Source organism: Nuphar pumila, chromosome 6 (genome assembly GCF_984573655.1).
Source record: "Nuphar pumila chromosome 6, dmNupPumi1.hap1.1, whole genome shotgun sequence".
Taxonomy (NCBI): Eukaryota; Viridiplantae; Streptophyta; class Magnoliopsida; order Nymphaeales; family Nymphaeaceae; genus Nuphar; species Nuphar pumila.
The window spans coordinates 22,919,149-22,938,576 of record NC_143254.1 but is presented as its reverse complement, the minus strand read 5'-3'; the positions used below and the strand labels follow the sequence as shown (position 1 = coordinate 22,938,576).

Below are 19,428 nucleotides of genomic sequence, written 5' to 3'. Positions count from 1 at the left end.
TGTTTGTTGTTGTTTTATAAGGTTTATAATATTTGTTTGATCTTGTGAAATGATATATGTGTATGCTTTCATGAGATCTAGTTTGAATCTTAGATTTTTTTGAACTCGCTTTATTGAAAATGTATGTATATGATCTAGTAATTTTTTAGCATGTGTTGTTGGCATTTAGATGCTTTATTCAGACATTTCATGGAGACAAATGTCAAATCATGTTCGTATTTATTGTTGTATTGAAATTTGTTTTGGTTTGGTTTGAAAATTTGTTAAATATTTTTAAAATAATTTGAAATATTTATTTTAAAATAGTTTTGTGTATCATTCACAATTATGATTTTATGAGATTTTGCTTAACTTGTGTTTGAAAATTTATTTTATTTTCTCTTTGGTATATTTTTATGTGAAACATAAAATATTTTATAAAGTACTAAAAATTATATGTGGTTAGGATCTTAGTGATTATGGATAAATTGCTATTTTTGAATTTTGAATAAATAATTTTATATTGATATATGATTCTTGTGCACTTGTGATTGTCTTACATGATGAATGAGATTATCTATTTGTGCATAAGGTATTGAGCATGATTTCTTATGGGAACCATTCACTTTTATAAATGCCTTTTAAATATGCGTATTTTTAAAAATTATTAAAAATAGTTATGTCATTGGGTGTTTCTCTTGTTGGCACTTTTGTGGTCCTTATAATTGTGTTGTTTTCTTAGTTTTGTGGCTCTTTAATGAACATTATCTTACATGGTTTGCATGAGATTTAAATATTATGCTTTTTTACATACATAGTTTTAATAAATATTAATTTGAGAATTATGAGAACCTTCCTTATATTTGCCCTTTGTAGATGTTATAAGTGTTTCTCTCATGGTTCACTTTAGTAATTGTCCATTATTGATTGACATGCTTGTTTTTAATTGAAGACTCTCATTGGTAGACATTTTATCTTGTCGTATGATTGCATGTTTTTACTAAAACTTATTTGTATCATGATACCTCACATGAGTTTTAAGTGTTATGTTTATATTGTATACTTATGATATTCATTAAAATATCATTTTTTTTATTTTGAGACTTCTTGTGTAGCCCTTTGTGGGTTTTATGAGAATGTTCCTTAGAGATCATTTTTTTTGTTTATTCACTTGATATTGGCGGACATTTCGGTTTGTGATTGAAGGCTTTGTAATTGAATTACTTGAGGATTTCCTTGACTTGAAAATTTTTGTCTCATCCGTTCTTGTTCCTTGGAATGTGTCTTTCAAGGTTTTTATTATTTGGCTTTGAAAGTCCATCACTCTTCTTTCGATACATTCATTATTATTTGTTTGACCTTATCAAGGTGAGTTGTATGCACTTCTATGTTGTTGGACCAGACTTAGTTGTTAAGGTGAGTTATGTGTACACCTTTATCTTCTTGTCAGTATAGATTGCCAAATGATTTGGTTCTGATTGATGGTTGATTGACCACTTGTTCTATGAATGTGTTGTATCACTCATTTGTTTCTTGCGCACATCGATGTTGTGGAGTCAGGGTTAGCCGTTGAAGTGAGTTATGTGTGCACCTCGTATCATCTTATTAGTCTAGATTCTCAGGGGTTATGAGTAGTGTATTGTCATTTGCCTTGAGTCTAATTGATAGTTAATTGTCTTCTAAACTCATTGTTGTTGGAAATTCGAGTTAGTCATTGGGGTGAGTTGTGTCTACACCTCATGTCATCTTGTCAGTATAAGTATGTATCTAGCTGGCATGTGATTGACCTTGGTTTCTATGAGTGTTTTATCACTCATTTATTTGTGTAACCATTATTACAATATTGGATGCTTGATATCTTGATTTTCCTGTGATGGTAGTAATGTTTTTGGAACCGTGGAGTTTCGAAGGATTGTTAAAATCGTTATTCTTATTATTCTTGATGGCATTAGTTTGTTTTCATTACAAGCTCTCTTACCTCTTGTTATGCCTCTTGTTTAAGTATCATTTTATGTGAACAAAAGATATTGATTATTCACTTTTTTTTGTGTTTTGCAAATATCATTCCTTTTGTTGTGTGGGATTTTTTTAATCTCTCCATAAAATTTCTAAACTTTTTCTACTTGTATGAAAAAATGTTTATTAATAAAATTTTATGCATCTTATGTGTATTTCATTAATAATATATATATATATATATATATTAAGATTGATGTTTGGTCCTTTGTGCTTAAGCCTATTCTAGGTTGTGAGAATGAATCCTAATGGGTTGTTATTTGTGAGCTTGCTCCCTTCATTATTATGTGAATTAAATATGCTTTAATTGCATGTTGGATATATATGTGTTTCATATTAATTATCTTGCTCACATTGTTGTATGCATGAATTTAATTATCTCTTTTCTTGAGGGATCTTGTAAATTGTTATATTTTATATGCATGTTGTCGGTGATGATTTATTATTTCATTTGAAATGTTTTTCTAAAAATCCTTGGAATATTATTTATGCATAATTGTTTATTTCTTCTTTATGATTTATATGCCCTTTAGTGATCAAATTCTCTTATAATCAATATTTATGTTTTTCTTAAAAAAATATGTTGATTTTAGGTTTATGATTTGACTTCATAAAAATTTATCCCTGAGGTATGCTCCTCTTATCTTTCTTAATGATTATCTAATGTTTTTTTGTTCAAAAATATATTTCTTTTAAAAAATTTATAACTATTGAGTTAAGATATTTTCTTATGTGTGGTTGAAGCCTTTGTTTTGTTTTGTCTGCATGTTCTTAAAGATGTGATGGATTGAGAAAGGAATATTTTTTATGAATCATATCATAGAGGTGGAGATAGTGGATGAAGGCGTTTGGGGACAATTACCAATGAAGACATTCAGAGACCTGTATTTGCAAAATTCTCTGATGCGACATAAAGATTGACACTTTCAATGAAGACACTCGAGGACTTTGATCCTTCCCGTTGATTCTTTTTGTATTTTCAAACTTTCGGTATATCACACCGTAAGTTTGAGGGGGAGTGTTAAGTTATATATATATATATATATATATATATATATATATATATATATATATAATTTATAATGATGTAATAGGTAAATACCCATTAGGGGTATTTTAGTCATTTCAGTCCTTGTAATAGGTTGTGCCCATTAGGGGCACATTAATACTTTTACTTTATTCTTTTTTTTTGTCATTTTTTGTTTTTATAGGGACTATTTGGTCAAATACCAAATAGAGTTGTTGGGCTCTTTTTTTACTAGTCAACATAGAGTTGACTAGTCAATAGAACCTATGTCATAGGGACTCTTCAACTAGGTGCCGCACCCGCACCCACACCGATGCGGTCAACCTGACCCTGGGTGCAGTCAACGCACTCAGGGTCATTTATGTCCAACTTTTGGACTTTATATATATATATATAATTTTTTATATTTTTGCCGCACACCCACACCCAAGTTTTTTGAAAGTGCCGCACCCCCGCACCCGCACCCATGTGACATAGAATAGAACTATTGGAACAGTCCAAGAGCGCTATTGAGGACTTCTTCTCTCTTGTATGTGTAGCATAAAGGTTAGTGAGTAACATAAATGACTCATAAGAAACAAAACAAGGAGGTACAAAAGGACGATTGCTATAGCATACATGGGGCAAGAAGGATCATGTGTTGTCTATTAAAGACCGGCCGAAGGAACATTTAAACTCTGACTAAGAAGGATCCTCCACCTCTTAAGCATGCTACCCATAAGATGATGTGAACTCAACTCTAGGTACCCTCCTACTATAAGTCGAGTTTATTCCCTTTTTTTAGCAAGAAAATAAATTAAGGAGAAATCCGAGTCAATCTTATCATCCTTTCTTTGAAAACAAAAATATGGTCAATCTTTGACAAACTCCGCGTTCAGATATCCACATTCTCTTCAATAGAGGGTCATAACTCATAACACTTGTATCCTTTTTCACCATTTGGGTAAACAACACTTCACAGAGTTGAGAGATAACCTATCCCTTTAATGCAATTGAATAAATACAAAGCATATGCTTATAAACACTCTTAAGGAATCAGTCAGGTTTCGTCCCATACAATTGCTTAAAAGGTGTCACTTAAAACAATTTATTGCATGCGAATGATTAGAAAAAAACTGTAACTCCTACGACTTCAGCCCAATATATTCTGAGTACACAACTGGCAAACAGCAGGGCTCGAACAGTCATAAGCATATGTCCATTCTTAGTACAAATTGTGGGGACAGCTATTGTTCCTACAAATTTAGGAAATATGTTTGTGTCTAATACCCTTGTTCCTGGCATTAAATGTAGCCTTATTTCCAACTTTTCAACTATTTGAGCAAATGAATTCTCAATCTACTTTTCTTTATCTCTTATTTCTATAAAGGATCTTCACACAAAGCGGATATTCAATGATGAAAAAAGATGTAGAGATCTTTATGTAATTAGTAAGACCAGTCATCCCAACCATCATTTTCAACACTTCTGATACTTCAAATATTGCAAAAAAGAAACTTCAAATATGGCAGCAACTTTTAATGTTTTCCGGGCCACTAAATGTTGAACCTGCATTGTGGTATGGTGAATATCTTTATGCAGAATTTCAAAAGGCACATAGTTTTTTCGGATTTCAGAAAATAATCAAAGCACTACGATTGTACTACACAAAGATACACCATAAAGTCCATCTCGATATATTACACTTACCATGATTAACTGATTATTCATAAAGAGCACATCCATCTTTTAAGAGATCATATAAGACTGTACAAACAACTTATCAATAAATAAGTTCATAATTCAGCGCAAGAGGGGCATCCTGATGCAGGGCAGGATGAACCCATACAGCAGGACCCGGGACCCGGATCCAGATGAGGCTTTTAAATGCCTCTAGGGTTGCGTGCGCAGGAGCAGAGAATATTCAGAAGTGCAGCCGCTTTTCCCTTTCAGCAGTTCTTTTCCTGTTTCTTTTTTTTCTATTGCTTGTTTCCTTGTCCTTTACGCTTATTCAGTTTATTGTCAGTTCCTTATTCATTGTTCTTTTGAGTTTGCATTGAAATAATAAAAAGAAAACAAGTTTCACTGAGTTATCGGTGGGCATTATTCTCTACTTCTGCACATTGCACGATCATGAGGATCGTGCCTTCGTCAGCCATTGTCAACGTGCACAACCGTGTGGGTCGTGTTTCTCACAACCACCATCAAGGATACGTGAGGGCTCAAGACTGCCTTCACTGCCATCAGCAAAATACGTGAACGTTGCATCAAAAGTGGTATCAGAGCTCGAGCGTCCACCTTCATCAGCGTGATGTCTCTTGAAGCGAGGACCAATCCGGCGAGTGGCGATGAGCGGGAGGAGATCGGTACCGGAGACCCAATGATGCGCCTGATGGAAATGATGACGAAACTGCAGGAGAATATGATGCGTATGAATAAAGAGGTTGTTGGGGTATCAAAGCGGCTGGACGGGATCGAGGGTCATCTTGTCACCCTAGAATCGCCAGCAAAACCGCACCCTACGACAACTCAAAAAATGGGTACAGTGGTGGCCGACGGTGCGGTCGACCTCCTCAACGCAGCAGCAAATGATCCAGCCCAACTGAACCGACAGCTTGCCATGCAGCCAGGATACATCGAGGGGGATCCGCGCCGGAATGCCAGTCATGAGACTCCAGCCAGGAGGTATCGATCCTGAACCAGAGCCTGAATGCCAGCCGGGGGGTCGTGGTTGTCCAGCCGACCCCCGAGCCCATGGGAGATCCTCCTGTCGTGAGCCTGGGTGCGCCGACTGGGTACCGAATCACGACCCAGGGGCTGCAGGCCAGATGCGACCTGCAGGGCCCGGGCGTGATGCAGGGTCGAGCCGCAGGCACACCTATGCTAGCACGGGTCGGCACGGTCCTGACGACCCTCCTGGCTCCTGTGCACGGGGGCTCGGTCGCAACCCGTCAGCAAGGAACTGAGGATCATCCCCCGTGGGTCGGACCAAACCCGATCGGGTCCAGCCAGGATCCGAGACTATTTGGGCTCGAACCCGAGTCCCGTGGGCCATCCTTTGGGTCCCCTGGAGCGGGTCCGAGTCTCGAAGCCCCACACCCGACCAACCCAGTTGGGTTTGGGTTGCGGTTCGCCCCGAATCAGACCCAACCCGTTATGTTTCAACCCCAAAATGGATCCAATGCCGACCCAAACCCATATCGGACCAGGACGGAGCTCCAGTTTGAATTTGAGCTGGGTCGAAACCGAGCCCATAATCATATGGATCGCGGATCGAGTTCAAACCAAGCCTTTTATCCCCATAACTCGATCCTCGATCCAACCTACCCAAATTTGGGTCTGACAAGTAGTTTAGGGATAGACTCGATCCACATCCAATCGAGCAAATCAACCCAATACTATATCAACCCGACCCAATACTTGAACCCAAAGCAACCCATTAATCCAATCCCGATCCAGAATCCAATACTGTATCCGATCCCACACCACTATCCTAGCTTGACCCATAACCCAAACCCATATTATCCCGTTCCTACCCACCTAGAGCCCAAGACCCGACCAGTCTTTCCACACATAGCAAGACCTCCTATCATACCGGTGCCACGATGCCAGCCACAAATGGCTCCCGCCCACAGGCCAACCAAACCGAGACAGATTCATCAGGGACCGGCGCGACCTGAGCGCCGACCACACGACGTCGGAGTACATCATCACCTGCCGCCAGGCGAGCAGAATCGCGATGATGGAGCAGTGTGGGATGATGATGCTTTTTGGAACGAGTACCCCGTTGGCATAGTGGAGGCCCGACATCAGAGATCACCAGAGCGCCCCTCCACGTACGGGGTGAAGCTGGAGCTTCCCGAGTTCGCAGGCAAGTTCGATGCGGAGCAGTTCTTCGACTGGTCTTACGTTGTCCAATTCTTCTTTGACTACAACGATGTCGCCGAGCGTCATCGTGTCTTCCTAGCCTCTACTCGGTTGAGAGGCATGGCGCAGACATGGTGGGTCGAGCTATAGAGGTTGAGGGAGCGGCAGGGACTAGAGCGCATACATACGTGGGAAGAGATGCAGAGGTTGATGCAGTCTAAGTTTGTGTCGTCCGATCACACTGAGAGAGCCTACAAGGAGTACCTGACCTTGCGTCAAGGCACCAATATTGTGGCGAATTACACTGTTGAGTTTCATCGTCTTTCCCTACGAGTGCAGATCGAGGAGACCGCCCGCCAGCAGGTCACGAGGTATATTTCTGGTCTCCGTCCTGCTATTTCTGACGACTTCAGTTGTATCACAGTTAAGTCATTGGATCAGGCAAGTAGTTATGCCATGAATGTGGAGGAGAAACTGAAAACGAGGCAGGAACATAGAACATCCCGTAGTGATCAGTCTAGTCAACCCAAGTCAAATTTCCCAACCAGGGGAGCGAGCTCCCCTAGGAAAGATGACTCAAAGTTCACCCCTGGAGTCAACCCTAGCAAACACGATCAGTCTGGACCTGTGTACCACACCCGATCCAAAGGTAAGCTCGGTGAGTCCACCGTTCGTTGTTTTAGGTGTCAAGAGTTACGTCATATTGTGTCCAAGTGTCCCACCATGAGTAAGAACACCCATCTAGTAGAGGGCATTGTTGAGTCTGCGTCCGATAGTGAGAGTGAGGGTGAATCAGAGTTACCGGGAGCTTCTTAGATAGGTGGGAAGCTCGCTTCCCGAAAACTCGCTTCGGAAGCATGATACTCTACGCTTCTGAAACTTGATGAGAACCTCGATTCCCCCACGCTTCTCCTATGCTTTCCACATGTTCATCTATTCTTCTTATATGTTCTCCTACTCAACTTTTCAGTTTTTTTATATGTTTTCTCTCACTCTTCTCACTCACTTTCATGTGTTTTCTCTAAATTGGTAGTCATCATTTTTAGATTTTGTTAAAATTTTAATTCTTACACTAAAAAATCATGAAATTTAATATTAGTCACTTTATTTTAGTTTTTATTTGTGTTTCATTTTTATTCTCATTCAATTCTTATATTTATTTTTTAATATTCCTCGCTTCTCGCTTCCCATACATTTTAAAATACATCGCTTCTCGCTTCCGCTTCCCGCATCGTTTCCCGCTTTCGCTTCCTAGTCTGGCAACCTTGGGGTGAATCGCCTGGTGGGGGAGATGACGAGATGAAAGTCGTAGAGTTCGATGGCAGCATCAAAAATTTGTTAACCATCTGTCATGTTTTGACCACATCCCGTGAGTCAGCCCCAACAAAATGGTTGCGGAATAATATTTTCAGGACCCGGTGCAGCTGTGAGGGGCGTGCGTGTGATATTATCATTGATACCGGAGCGTGCGAGAATATGGTGTCTGAGAATGTCGTGTCCACCTTGAACCTAAAAACAGAAAAATTGTCCCAACCTTATTAGATGGCATGGTTTAAAAAAGGAAACGAGGTACCTATCACCCTGCGTTGTCTAGTTCGGTTCTCCATGGGGGAGCATTACCACGATGAAGCGTGGTGTGATGTGATCCCTTTGAGTGCATGTCACATCCTTTTGGGACGTCCCTGACAGTTTGACCGTAAGACCATCCATGATGGTCGTAGGAACACGTACACATTTGTCTTTAAAGGTCATAAGATAGTTCTTCTTCCCACCAAGGAGACCGAACTTCCCCGGCTAGCGGGCTTATCTGGCCAATCTTACCTCTTTGGGCTGCCTAAAAATTGGCACCTTTCTCCTACATTTAATGTGTCCGATCTAAATGCTTATTGTGTATACAAGTCGTCAGAGCCGACTTCTTTCTAACCAGAGGAGAATGATGCAGAGCAGGATGGACCCATACAGCAGGACCCGGGACCCAGATCCAGATGAGGCCTTTAAATGCCTCTAGGGTTGTGTGCGCAGAAGCAGAGAATATTCAGAAGTGCAGCCCCTTTTCCCTTTCAGCAGTTCTTTTCCTGTTTCTTTTTTTTCTATTGTTTGTTTCCTTGTCCTTTACACTTATTCAGTTTATTGTTAGTTCCTTATTCATTGTTCTTTTGAGTTTGCATTGAAATAATAAAAAGAAAACAAGTTTCACCGAGTGATCAGTGGGCATTATTCTCTACTTCTGCACATTGCACGATCGTGAGGATCGTGCCTTCGTCAGCCACTGTCAACGATTGTGAAAGTGCACAATCGTGTGGGTCGTGTTTCTCACAGCCACCATCAAGGATACATGAGGGTTGAAGACTGCGTCAAGTGGTCGTGCCTTCACTGCCATCAGCAAAACACGTGAACGTTGCATCACATCCTATTGGCGATGAGTTGATAGTTCAGTATAAGAAATCTACAGAACTAGATTGGATACAATTGAATGCGGAGAAGCGTCAAGTGAAACATTGTGAAGAGCGTATGAAAAGTTATGATTTATCTATTAGAGAAAATAAAATACCGTGTGGACTTTAAGACGAGCAAACACATAGTATGTTATGAAATTTCTAAGATTTTATGATGTTATTTATAACTTGTCTAATTCATAAAAAATAGCAACACATATTCATTGGGTGTAAATTTAGTAGAGTCTAAATGCAAATTTACCAAACTCTTATTTATGTGTTAACATTTACTTTTGAAAATAAAATTTTCGCACCGATCCAAACTGAGAATGCGCTAACCATATCCGCGGTTATAAAGCACAGCTCATCTATTGTCTGGAACATATCTGTGGACCAACATATGCTTGCCATCATCTCACCTATATATGGGATATTTGTCATTTGCTTGAAAAGTACATTCTAAAAAAAGCTCTTGGATATTGGTACTTGCATTTTTTATTGCCGATTATGTTTTCCATGCAAGAGCATTTCAAACCACAAGGACCATGCATCATATGTTTTACTACATATTCATAGGAATGTGGCTTCTCTATTGAGTCTGGAATTTCTGCACAAATGATTTTATCAAATTCCTCATTGGTGTGGGGTTTTCGCTCATTAGCTAATATGAGAAGCATGTGATCCTCTCTTATGGAAATCTACAACTAATGCATATGCAATAATAGTTTCAAAAAGCTTATTTATAAGAATTTCTTTCAATTTAATAAATTTTATATGAAAAATGTGAGGTCACAAATCTAGACAATCACATGGCTTTTGAAAAGAAAGCAGTTATTAATGGATCTCGCTCCAGTTTCCATTACAAGTTATTGTGATGAATAAGTTAGGTTTACCAAATCTATGAATATTGTCCATAGCATCCTTATATTTATTGTACTTATAACAAGATCCTCTAATAAAAGATTGTGGTAGTATCAACTTGCGCCCAACTTTTGATGCCTAGTTTGAGCTTCAGACTATCACAAGATCTGCATAAAACTATACCATAGGCATCTACATCATCAATCGGATCATTAAAATACTCGTCAATATTGAGATCGTTATCAAGTTTTCCCTCTGATGTATGTCCTATCTCCATCTGCAGGCCATTCATCATTTTGTGTCTAATGTGTGTTCGAAATCATCATCTCTAGCACCTTTGTTGTTGATAGAAACTGGAATAGCTTGATGTGTTCCATCTAACAATTAAAAACATAATTAGTAGAATTTCTTTATGCGACCAAATCTAAAAGTTCTATGCTATCTAATTTATCATTCGTTCTATGATCAACATAGTGGATATACATATGAAGATATGTGCTTGATGAACTTTCCATGGAAGTGACCTCTATCGGCTCCAAAGGCTCAAAATACTTGTTTATTCTTTGCAACACTGGTCAATGGCACCACTATTGCATTGCAACTTCATGTTCAGCATGCATTTTCTTAAATTTTGCATAATGTGTTGGGGTTTGTCTTATTCATTCCCATCGAGTTCATTGGGCCTCAGACTTTTTTGTCATTGTGAAAGCCATCTTATTGCCAATATAATAAAATCCTAAATCACAACCCTTAGATATGAAGTATTCACCATGTAAAAAGCAATAATGAATCTTAGTTATTTCTATATTACAAGACATTTTTCACAGGAGCTTAACTTTTCAACCCATTATTTGATTAGCATTTAATTCATTGAAAAATGGTCACAAGTTCAAAATTGGCAACACAATATGACTTAGAACTGAGGTGCATGAACAACCAAGTCATCATATGAATTTCACATCTCTATATCATTGATCAACTTTGACTTCCGTCTAAATGACTCATCATCCCTAACAACAAGCAAGCTGCAAACGTAATCAGCTGCCAATATTTCCTATGCTCAAAACGTCTTAGAAATTGAGAGATTCTCACACCTAAAGTTCCAGGTAGCTTGGATCTCTAATTTGGATATACTTACCTCATTCCCAGCTCGGATCATTGTGAATATACCATTTTCAAAAATGTTAACACATTAACAAGAGCCTAGTAAATCACACTCAGACTCTACTAAATTTACACCCAATGAGTACATGCTATTATTTCTAATGCAATGGACAAGTTACAAACAGCGTAAAAATAACTCAAAAATTCCATAGCATACTCTATGTTTACTCCACTAAAAGTCCACAAATATTTCATTTTCTCTTTTAAAGATAAATCATAATTTTTTATGTGTACTTTACAACATTTCACTTGACACTTCTTTGCATACAACTGTGTCAAATCTAGTTTCATAGATATTTCATATTGAATTACCAATTCATTATCAATAGGACAACCCTCTTGTGTCGAATTATAAATTTCTCCATCGATAAGTTATTCATACAATCTTATACCATCTCCTAAGTAGGGCTTGTGGCTCAGTTCGGCTCGTTTGAGTTTTGTTTGTCTGGATCAAGGTTTTAAAACCCGTGACTCGAAACTCGACTCCTTCTTTATTGACTCGTGACTCGGCGGGTCAACTCGGTGACTCGGACCGGGTTTTGTTAACTTTTGATTTTAAAAGAAAAACAATATATAATTTGTCTGAAACCATGTTTTTGAGTAAACAGTCTCTAAACGTCTGTAAGAATATAAAAACAACTGCAAAGAGCTATAGAGGTTTGCTTGAATAATTGAATTTGATATCTATACAAGCACTTTGACTAATTCATGTCTTGAATTAGAGGATTTGGTCACCATGAGTTTGTTAAATTATGTAAATCAATCTTGTATTTTCGTATATATATTTTATATATATAAGGTAATACATATACATATATGATATATATGTATATATATAAAATATATATATTGCTAAGGGTAGTTTAGGCATTTTACACATATTCATTTTCGTGAATATGTTTTGTAATTTTTCTTTTTCTTTTTCTTTATTTCTTTTCTTTAATTAATGCAACTTGTACTTGCCTTGGGAGGGGCCCAACCCACTAGTCGTTGGACCCCTCCAACGGTCACATTTGTGACCGTTGGAGGGGCTACAACGACTATGTGGAGCCCCCTCCAAGGCCTCCTAAATGCCCTATAAATATGAGCTGCTCCTCTTGTATTTCTTCAAGGGTTTTGGGATTATTGCCCAACCTTTTCTTGTTTATGAATCTTATGAGTGCATTTGCACATTTGTGATTTCGTGTTCTTGTGTTTTTTGCACAAGTGTTCTAAGTATTCCTGGTGTGTGTATGTTTACACATTTATTCTCAAGGAATCGATTATAGTATCTTGTTGAAGATACTTTTACAGAGTTCAGTCTGCTACTACCTAAGGTTCCTAAAATGGCCAATCATATATGCTAGCTTGTTTTAAAAGTTTTAATTCCCTCTCTAACAAATCCATAAATGTAAAACAGGGATATATGTGCATATTGAAAGTTACTGAATGCCCAATATCAACATAAATAAACAATTTTCTCATGTATAAAACTATGCAGAAAATATATTAATGGCACAACTATAAAAAGACTATTAATATTTGAATATGTACAATGCTTGTTCACATAACAAATGGATGATGAAAACTAAATGTGACTTCCCATAGGCACAGTTGACCCGCCATATATAGTGAGAATCATTTCTTTAAAATATTTTGCTAGGATAAGTTGATAACACAGGGTGAAAAGCAGTTCGAACAACATGGCGATTTTATTCTATAGATGTAAATGTTTTTTTATCTTTAAATGATTTTTATTTTCTTTTTTATACAAAATTTGGGGGTAACCCTTGTTAAAATATATGTACTTATATATTTCGAAACTGTAATTTGAAACTCAAAAAACAAATTTCAAACATCCCAAAACTCGCCCGAGTCAGGCCGAGTCAAGCCCGAGTTTTGGCAAACCGAGTTTGCCTTGCCGGGTTGACTCGCTGGAGGGGCGAGCCGAGTCAGCCGAGTCAACGAGTTGACTCGGTGAGTTTTAAAACACTGGTCTGGATGGCGAGTCGAGCATGAGCTCGTTCGGTATAGATAGTCGAGTCAAGCATGAACAAGGGGTGTTCATTTCGACTCGTCTTGTATAGGCTCGTTAATATATCTTATATGAAATTTATATGACATATATGTCAAGAAAAGCATGTTAACTCAATTGGGCGGACTGGTATGCTTGCTTCTAACAGGTTGGGGGGTCCATTATCACAGTGCACTCCTTATTAAAAATGTTTCTTTAATTAGGTGAGACAACTCAAGATCGGCTCATTTGGCTCAAGCACATACAAGTTGAGCTCGGCTCGGCTTGGCTTGCACGAGCCATACAAGCCGAGCCCGAACATGTAGCAGTTGTAAACGAGCCGAGCCCAAACAGCCCCCGTTCAGTTCATTTGGCTCGTTTACCAAACCTACTCCTATAAAATGGATGTATTTTCATGAGCAATCAATGCATCGTGATAAGTCCACTATATTTCATAAAGCATGAAATAAAATTCTGAAATTAACTTTATGTCCAAAAAGGTAAAAATCCATCTCCTTGTAATACTACCGTAATGCTTTGATTAGTTTTTGAAATCCATGGAAACTATATATCTTTTAAAAATCTGCACAAAAATATTCACCATATCATAATGCAAGTGCAACATTTAGTAGGCCATAAAGATCAGCAATTGCTGCCATATTTGAAGCTTCTTTTTTACAATATCTCCGTGACACAAACTCATAATGCTAACCATTATAGGGTAATTATCTACACAATATGCACACAAGCAGACTTTAAGCTAACAACATAAAACATTTCAACTTCTATACATAGGTTTCGACTAGTCTTAAACATACTCCACAAAGAGCACATCAACTCGTCTGCCAAATCACGGCATGCAAATGCTCTACCATCTCCACCATCCATTATGGCAATGAACAACCAGCATCAAGGGCACTAATGATGATGTTCATGATGTCTTTTTGGTTAGCAGGAGAAATTATTTATTGATGACACATTGTTGCTTGTTTTTTAATGCCAAGTATCACTTTCATTCAACCTATCCTGAACTACACGATCAGATATAAAAAAATAAAAATAAAAATGCACATTGTGTCTCATCTTTTAATGTATTATACATATTCCACGTATATTCACATCTTTGGCTCTTTCTAATTCTGCAAGTTGGCACCATCTCTCTCTCTCTCTCTCTCTCTCTCTCTCTCTCTCTCTCTCTCTCTCTCTCTCTCTCTCTCTCTCTCTCTCTCTCTCTCTCTCCATGTCAACCCATTAAAAGTTGACAAAGAGGAAGGTCACAAGCTGATATTTCTTTCTCTCTCCCCATCTCAACATATTAAAAGCTCACAAAAGAACAAGGACACAAAATGACGAAAAGGGCATCACTTACTGACCACCACTCTGCCTTAGTTATATTGTAAGATTTGAAATCATCAAAAGGTGGTTAGTTAAGACCTTCTTTGACAATGAAAATACTACGGTACGTCAAAATCTGTTTGAGGCAAAAAAATTGTGGTGAACTTATTAAATCATACTACAACAATATCAGCAATAATTTGATTTTATAGTGATGAAGTAAAAATTCATGAAAATCCCAATAAAATTCAATTCATTGCATTTTTTTCAATATAAGCATCATCAATTAATGTGTTTTAAACCTTTTTTTTATACTCTCAGTATTTTTCTATAGGTTTTACATTTTTATTTCTTTTTTTATTATTAAAATTACTGAGAATATTGATAATTCTTGCAAGATTTGTTGAGAAAACCCAAAAAAAGAGGTTATGGACATTGCATCAACTAAATCCCATGAACATTAGGAGCTTAATTTCACCACCATTGCCATTTTAGTGATTAAAAAAATTGAAAACATTGTTCACTTCCAAAGTATAGCTACCAGATTTGTTATTTACAGCTAAATAAATGTTTCAGTTACTCTTTGTAGAATTACACCTACGGTGGTGAGAAATAATGAATGAAACCAAAATGTCATTTTAAAAGTTACAGGGTATTAGGGACAAAAAGAAAATGATGCCAGACACCACTGATGGTGAACAGTCCTCTGATGGTAGAGAATATGGTGACTCACAAGTAGATGATATTCAAGGAACGATAGGGTTTAAGTAGCAACATGTTCTGCTATAGTACTCCATGCATGATTCCTGAAAATAACCACTAAATATCTCGCCACTAACATGCTAATCACTTGCTCCATTACCATCCAACATTTAAAATGTTTTTGCCACTCCTTTCACCAGAAAAGTTTCCTGCTTTTACAGGGAATTTTTCTCCACTTAGGCTCTGTTTGGGAGCCTTGAATGAGAGGTTTGTTGTGGTTTTCCCCATTGCTCTCATGCTCTTTGCTTTTTGGGAGCAGTCATGTTGCCAAAACACTGCATTGGGAATGGAATCAGCAGCCCCAACACCACATTTGAACATCATTCAGAAGAAGATGTTTTTGGCAACTCCATCCTCAACACCACATTTTTGGCAAAACCATATTTTTGCAACACATGGAAATGATGCTTCCATTTATGCAAGGCTCCCAAACAGATCCTTAATTTCACTGAATCCTGTCATAGCATCAAATCTGCTCATACATCTTCCTCTTGCTATGTTGTTCCCGTCTATATATTGATGACCCAATCAATATTCTCGTTCATAATTGTTTTCCCATTACCTCTGATGGTTATGTTGGCTACTTCCGTTTCATTGGCTTGCATTTTCCATGCCTGGATTTTGGACAAGAACATATAAATGTGCAGAAAAGGAAGTCAAGCGTGTAATGTACAAGAAAAAGTAACTTGAGCAGGATACACAATATAAAACACTTGGATAATCAAAATGAAACAATATAGACTATCAACAACAAAAGTTTACATGCAGCTTTCTGTTAACAAAATTAATTCAGGGTGGAAAGATGGTTATGCCACACGCAAACGTGCTTGATGTTAGCAGCATGAGACATCAAAATTGTGCTTGACAAATGGAAGATAATGAACCAAAGAAGATCTTACTATACAGAGGCAGAAGATATAAATTGAATAAGATCTTACCATAAAGGGACTAACATGTAATGGCTTTGCCACCAAATCTGATTCTGGACTAAAAGCAAACGATACTCTTTCTCCCCAAGGTGTATTTGTCACCTAAAGCAGCTAACATTAGAGTTGGTAAAGTTTCAAAAGAAGAAGAATGCAACTTTCAAGCGAAACTGCACTTGGTGCCAGTGGGGAACTTAAAATTGGAAGACGGAGAAAAAAAAAGAACAACTTCTGGGTGAAAAATCAAATTGGATAAGAGCAAAATTCTAATAACAATAGCCTGTCGATTCATTTTCCAAAACATGCTGCAGCTTATAAAACATTGCAGCACAGTTTAGGCTGTACGCTAAAAATAACTGTGAATAAGTTAAGCCCTCGCTAGGTGCATGAATGCACCCTACTTATCCATATAACGGGAACAGCATGGGATGTTGCGTTATGGAACACAATGCAGTATACCCACTTGAAAGAACTTTCTATCAAGGAAGAAAACATAATCCCTCCAACCCACCTCGGCTATGCACCTTTCGAGCTGCGCAGCGTCAGAGCCTCGGGAGACATAGCAGTAATACACGCTCAAAGGGTTCTGTTCGTAGCCCACGCTAGAAGGTATCGTTAAAAGGAAGCTGCACAAGAAGCGCCTAACGGGAGTAAGCCCCCTTCACTCATTCACCAAACACAGCTATCAAGAAGGTAGAGAAGGGAAAGCATCCACAGGCAATTGAATCTGAAAATGCGATGGGGAGGCATGTGTGTTTTTGCAAAATTACACGGGGCCGTCTGTGCCGGCAGCCCGGCGGGCCTCCGGAGCGGTCATGTGATGGCGACTGATGGAAGGGGCGAGGAAAGCGGGTGGATGGTCCAGATCGACCAGGGCGTATCGGACGTCGTAGTCGAACGCGTGGCGGACGGGCTTCTCCCTTCGATGCCATACCTTGCCCTCGTACAGGACCAGCGTCGGTTGGTCATCGTGCTGCTGCTGAGGGAGCAAGTAATGCAGGGAGAAAGCCCAGATGAGGCGCGAGAAGAGGAGGAGGGAGTGGAATATGGAGGACACCAGGGCGGAGATCATGGAACAGAGCAGGAAAGGGAGCTCCTCCCCCATCGATAGCTGATGGTGGACGCGTGTTTCAGGAGTTGGTCTCTAATCCGCGTGTCGATAACCGGTTGTGGCTTCACCCCTCATCTCCTCCCAACCAGTGGTGGCCAATGGGCCAGCGTAGCCCGGTGAGCTAAGCCGACCCGGCCCACCATGAGTCGAGTTTGGGTTAGCTACCGGGTCAAAACCCAGTTTTTTATATACATGGGTCAGACCCGTGTCAGCTGATGGACTACCAAACCCATCTTATGGGCCTTAGCTACTTAATTAATTTTTTTGGTAATTGAGTAACTTGGTAATTATTACTATTTACCTATTAGTTTGAATTGATTATATGACAAATAAAAAGATAGGTAGTTTGGTGCATTAATTTTTTATTTGATTCATTGTTTTTTGTGTTATAGAAATTAATTTATGAACTTCATTGAAAATAACTTACAAACAGATTTGGACCAGGCTGAACCAACCGGCTGACCATTGACTCATTGGGCCAATGAGCGGGGTTATGAATTGTTCTTCAATCCCGAGCTCGTTAAGAACTGGACCAAAACCCAATCCATTAATAAATGGGTCAAGCCATCTTCAGGCTGCACTTAATTAAAACCCGATGGGTTGAGTTTTAAACTAGCCTGGCCCAAGCCGGACCGACCCGATGCCCACCTCTACTCCAAACACCGGCTCCCAAATAGAGCCTTAAAGGGATGATTTTGCCCTCCAACTTAAGCTATTTTTGGAGACGAATATAGGAGAGAGGATATGGTATTCAGTTGTTTGAGAACCCTGTTATGGAAGATGAGAATGGTGTTGAGAGAGGAGATGGATCATTTTAAACTACATCATCGTCATAAGGATATGGATGTTATTGATAACTCCAACCTCATCCTCCATTTCTTTCATCTCAGCTCCAGCACCAACTCCCAAACAAAACCTTAACCACAATGCACCTCATTTTTGTACAGGGGCATGCGGCCTAAAAAATGGTTATTGCAGCACTGTTGACACGTGCAACGCCTATCTAATGTCATTTGCACCTTTAACCTCTGTTTCTCGTAAAGTAAAGCTCCTGCTTTTCTTGGCATGAAATCTTTGTGATTTTTTCATAAAAAAAGTTAAAAAGGACCTTGGACTTTTTTTTCATGAAAAAAATGCACCTATATTTTTTTTCTGTCAAAAGCATATATTCAAATACCTCATTGTCTTTGCAACTACATCATGTTGGAAAACAAGGTGCCCCTTCGTATATGCTTCTTTCCATGCATCATACATTTTGGTATGATGCATGGTGACCCTTCGAAGGCATCCTTTGGATACCTATATATACACCACATGATGGGCAGTGTTGTGTGTGAAATTGAAGGCTAACAGAGATCGGTCCCTTCTCACTCATTGCTTGAAGGCCTGTACTCATCAACAGGAGCAGTTCGACTGAGGAGATCGTTCGTCTCTCGTATCATCGCAATGACAGGAAAAGGTATATGAGGATACCCCGCATCAAATGTGTTATCCACAATGTGTTTTTTCCTCTGATTCTCTACATTGTGGTATCAGAGTCACAAGTTTTCCATCGAGTTCGTCTTCCATACGGTCCTTGTTTTCCCCTCTATGTGTTTCTGTTAAAACGGAAAGAGGAAAAATATGAACCGGCGTGCCTTTTGGCCTAGGTTCGTTTTTTAGAATCAGTTCTGACTCAGATCATTTTGGATCTGAGTCGGATCCAGTGGAACCCAAACTGATCCAGTTCTCGTACCGAATAACAGAAAACAAATCATTTTCAGAACCGATCTGTCCGAAACTGAAAAAGTTGATTCCAGAACAAATATGTCAGAAACTGGACAAATCGGTTCCAGAACTTGTTCATTCGGTTCTAAGACCGATTTTATCGGTTTCAGACCGGTTCCTTGCATTCTGGGACCAGTTCTAGGTAGAGCAAAACTGGTTTGAGGCATTTGAGGGTCGGTTTAAAGTTTTATGGAACCGATTTTGTC

At 38.7% G+C, this 19,428-nt stretch overlaps 1 protein-coding gene across 2 annotated transcripts in view; it reads right to left on the bottom strand.

The window, feature by feature from the left end:
• LOC149834323 (DUF1365 family protein) overlaps positions 1 to 17,500 on the bottom strand; it is a 32,673-nt gene extending 15,173 nt beyond the window's left edge. Inside the window, exons 1-3 of one of the 2 annotated variants that reach the window (XM_090011340.1) lie at positions 17,115 to 17,500; positions 16,856 to 16,970; positions 16,357 to 16,449 (exon numbers count right to left, since the gene is read on the bottom strand). In XM_090011340.1, the coding sequence (XP_089867466.1) occupies positions 16,357 to 16,449; positions 16,856 to 16,970; positions 17,115 to 17,449 (543 nt within the window). In that variant the 5' untranslated portion in view covers positions 17,450 to 17,500. The remainder of the gene's footprint in view (positions 1 to 16,356; positions 16,450 to 16,855; positions 16,971 to 17,114) is intronic. The other variant, XM_090011341.1, reaches the window with a different exon arrangement.
• Between the last annotated feature and the right edge of the window lie 1,928 nt (positions 17,501 to 19,428).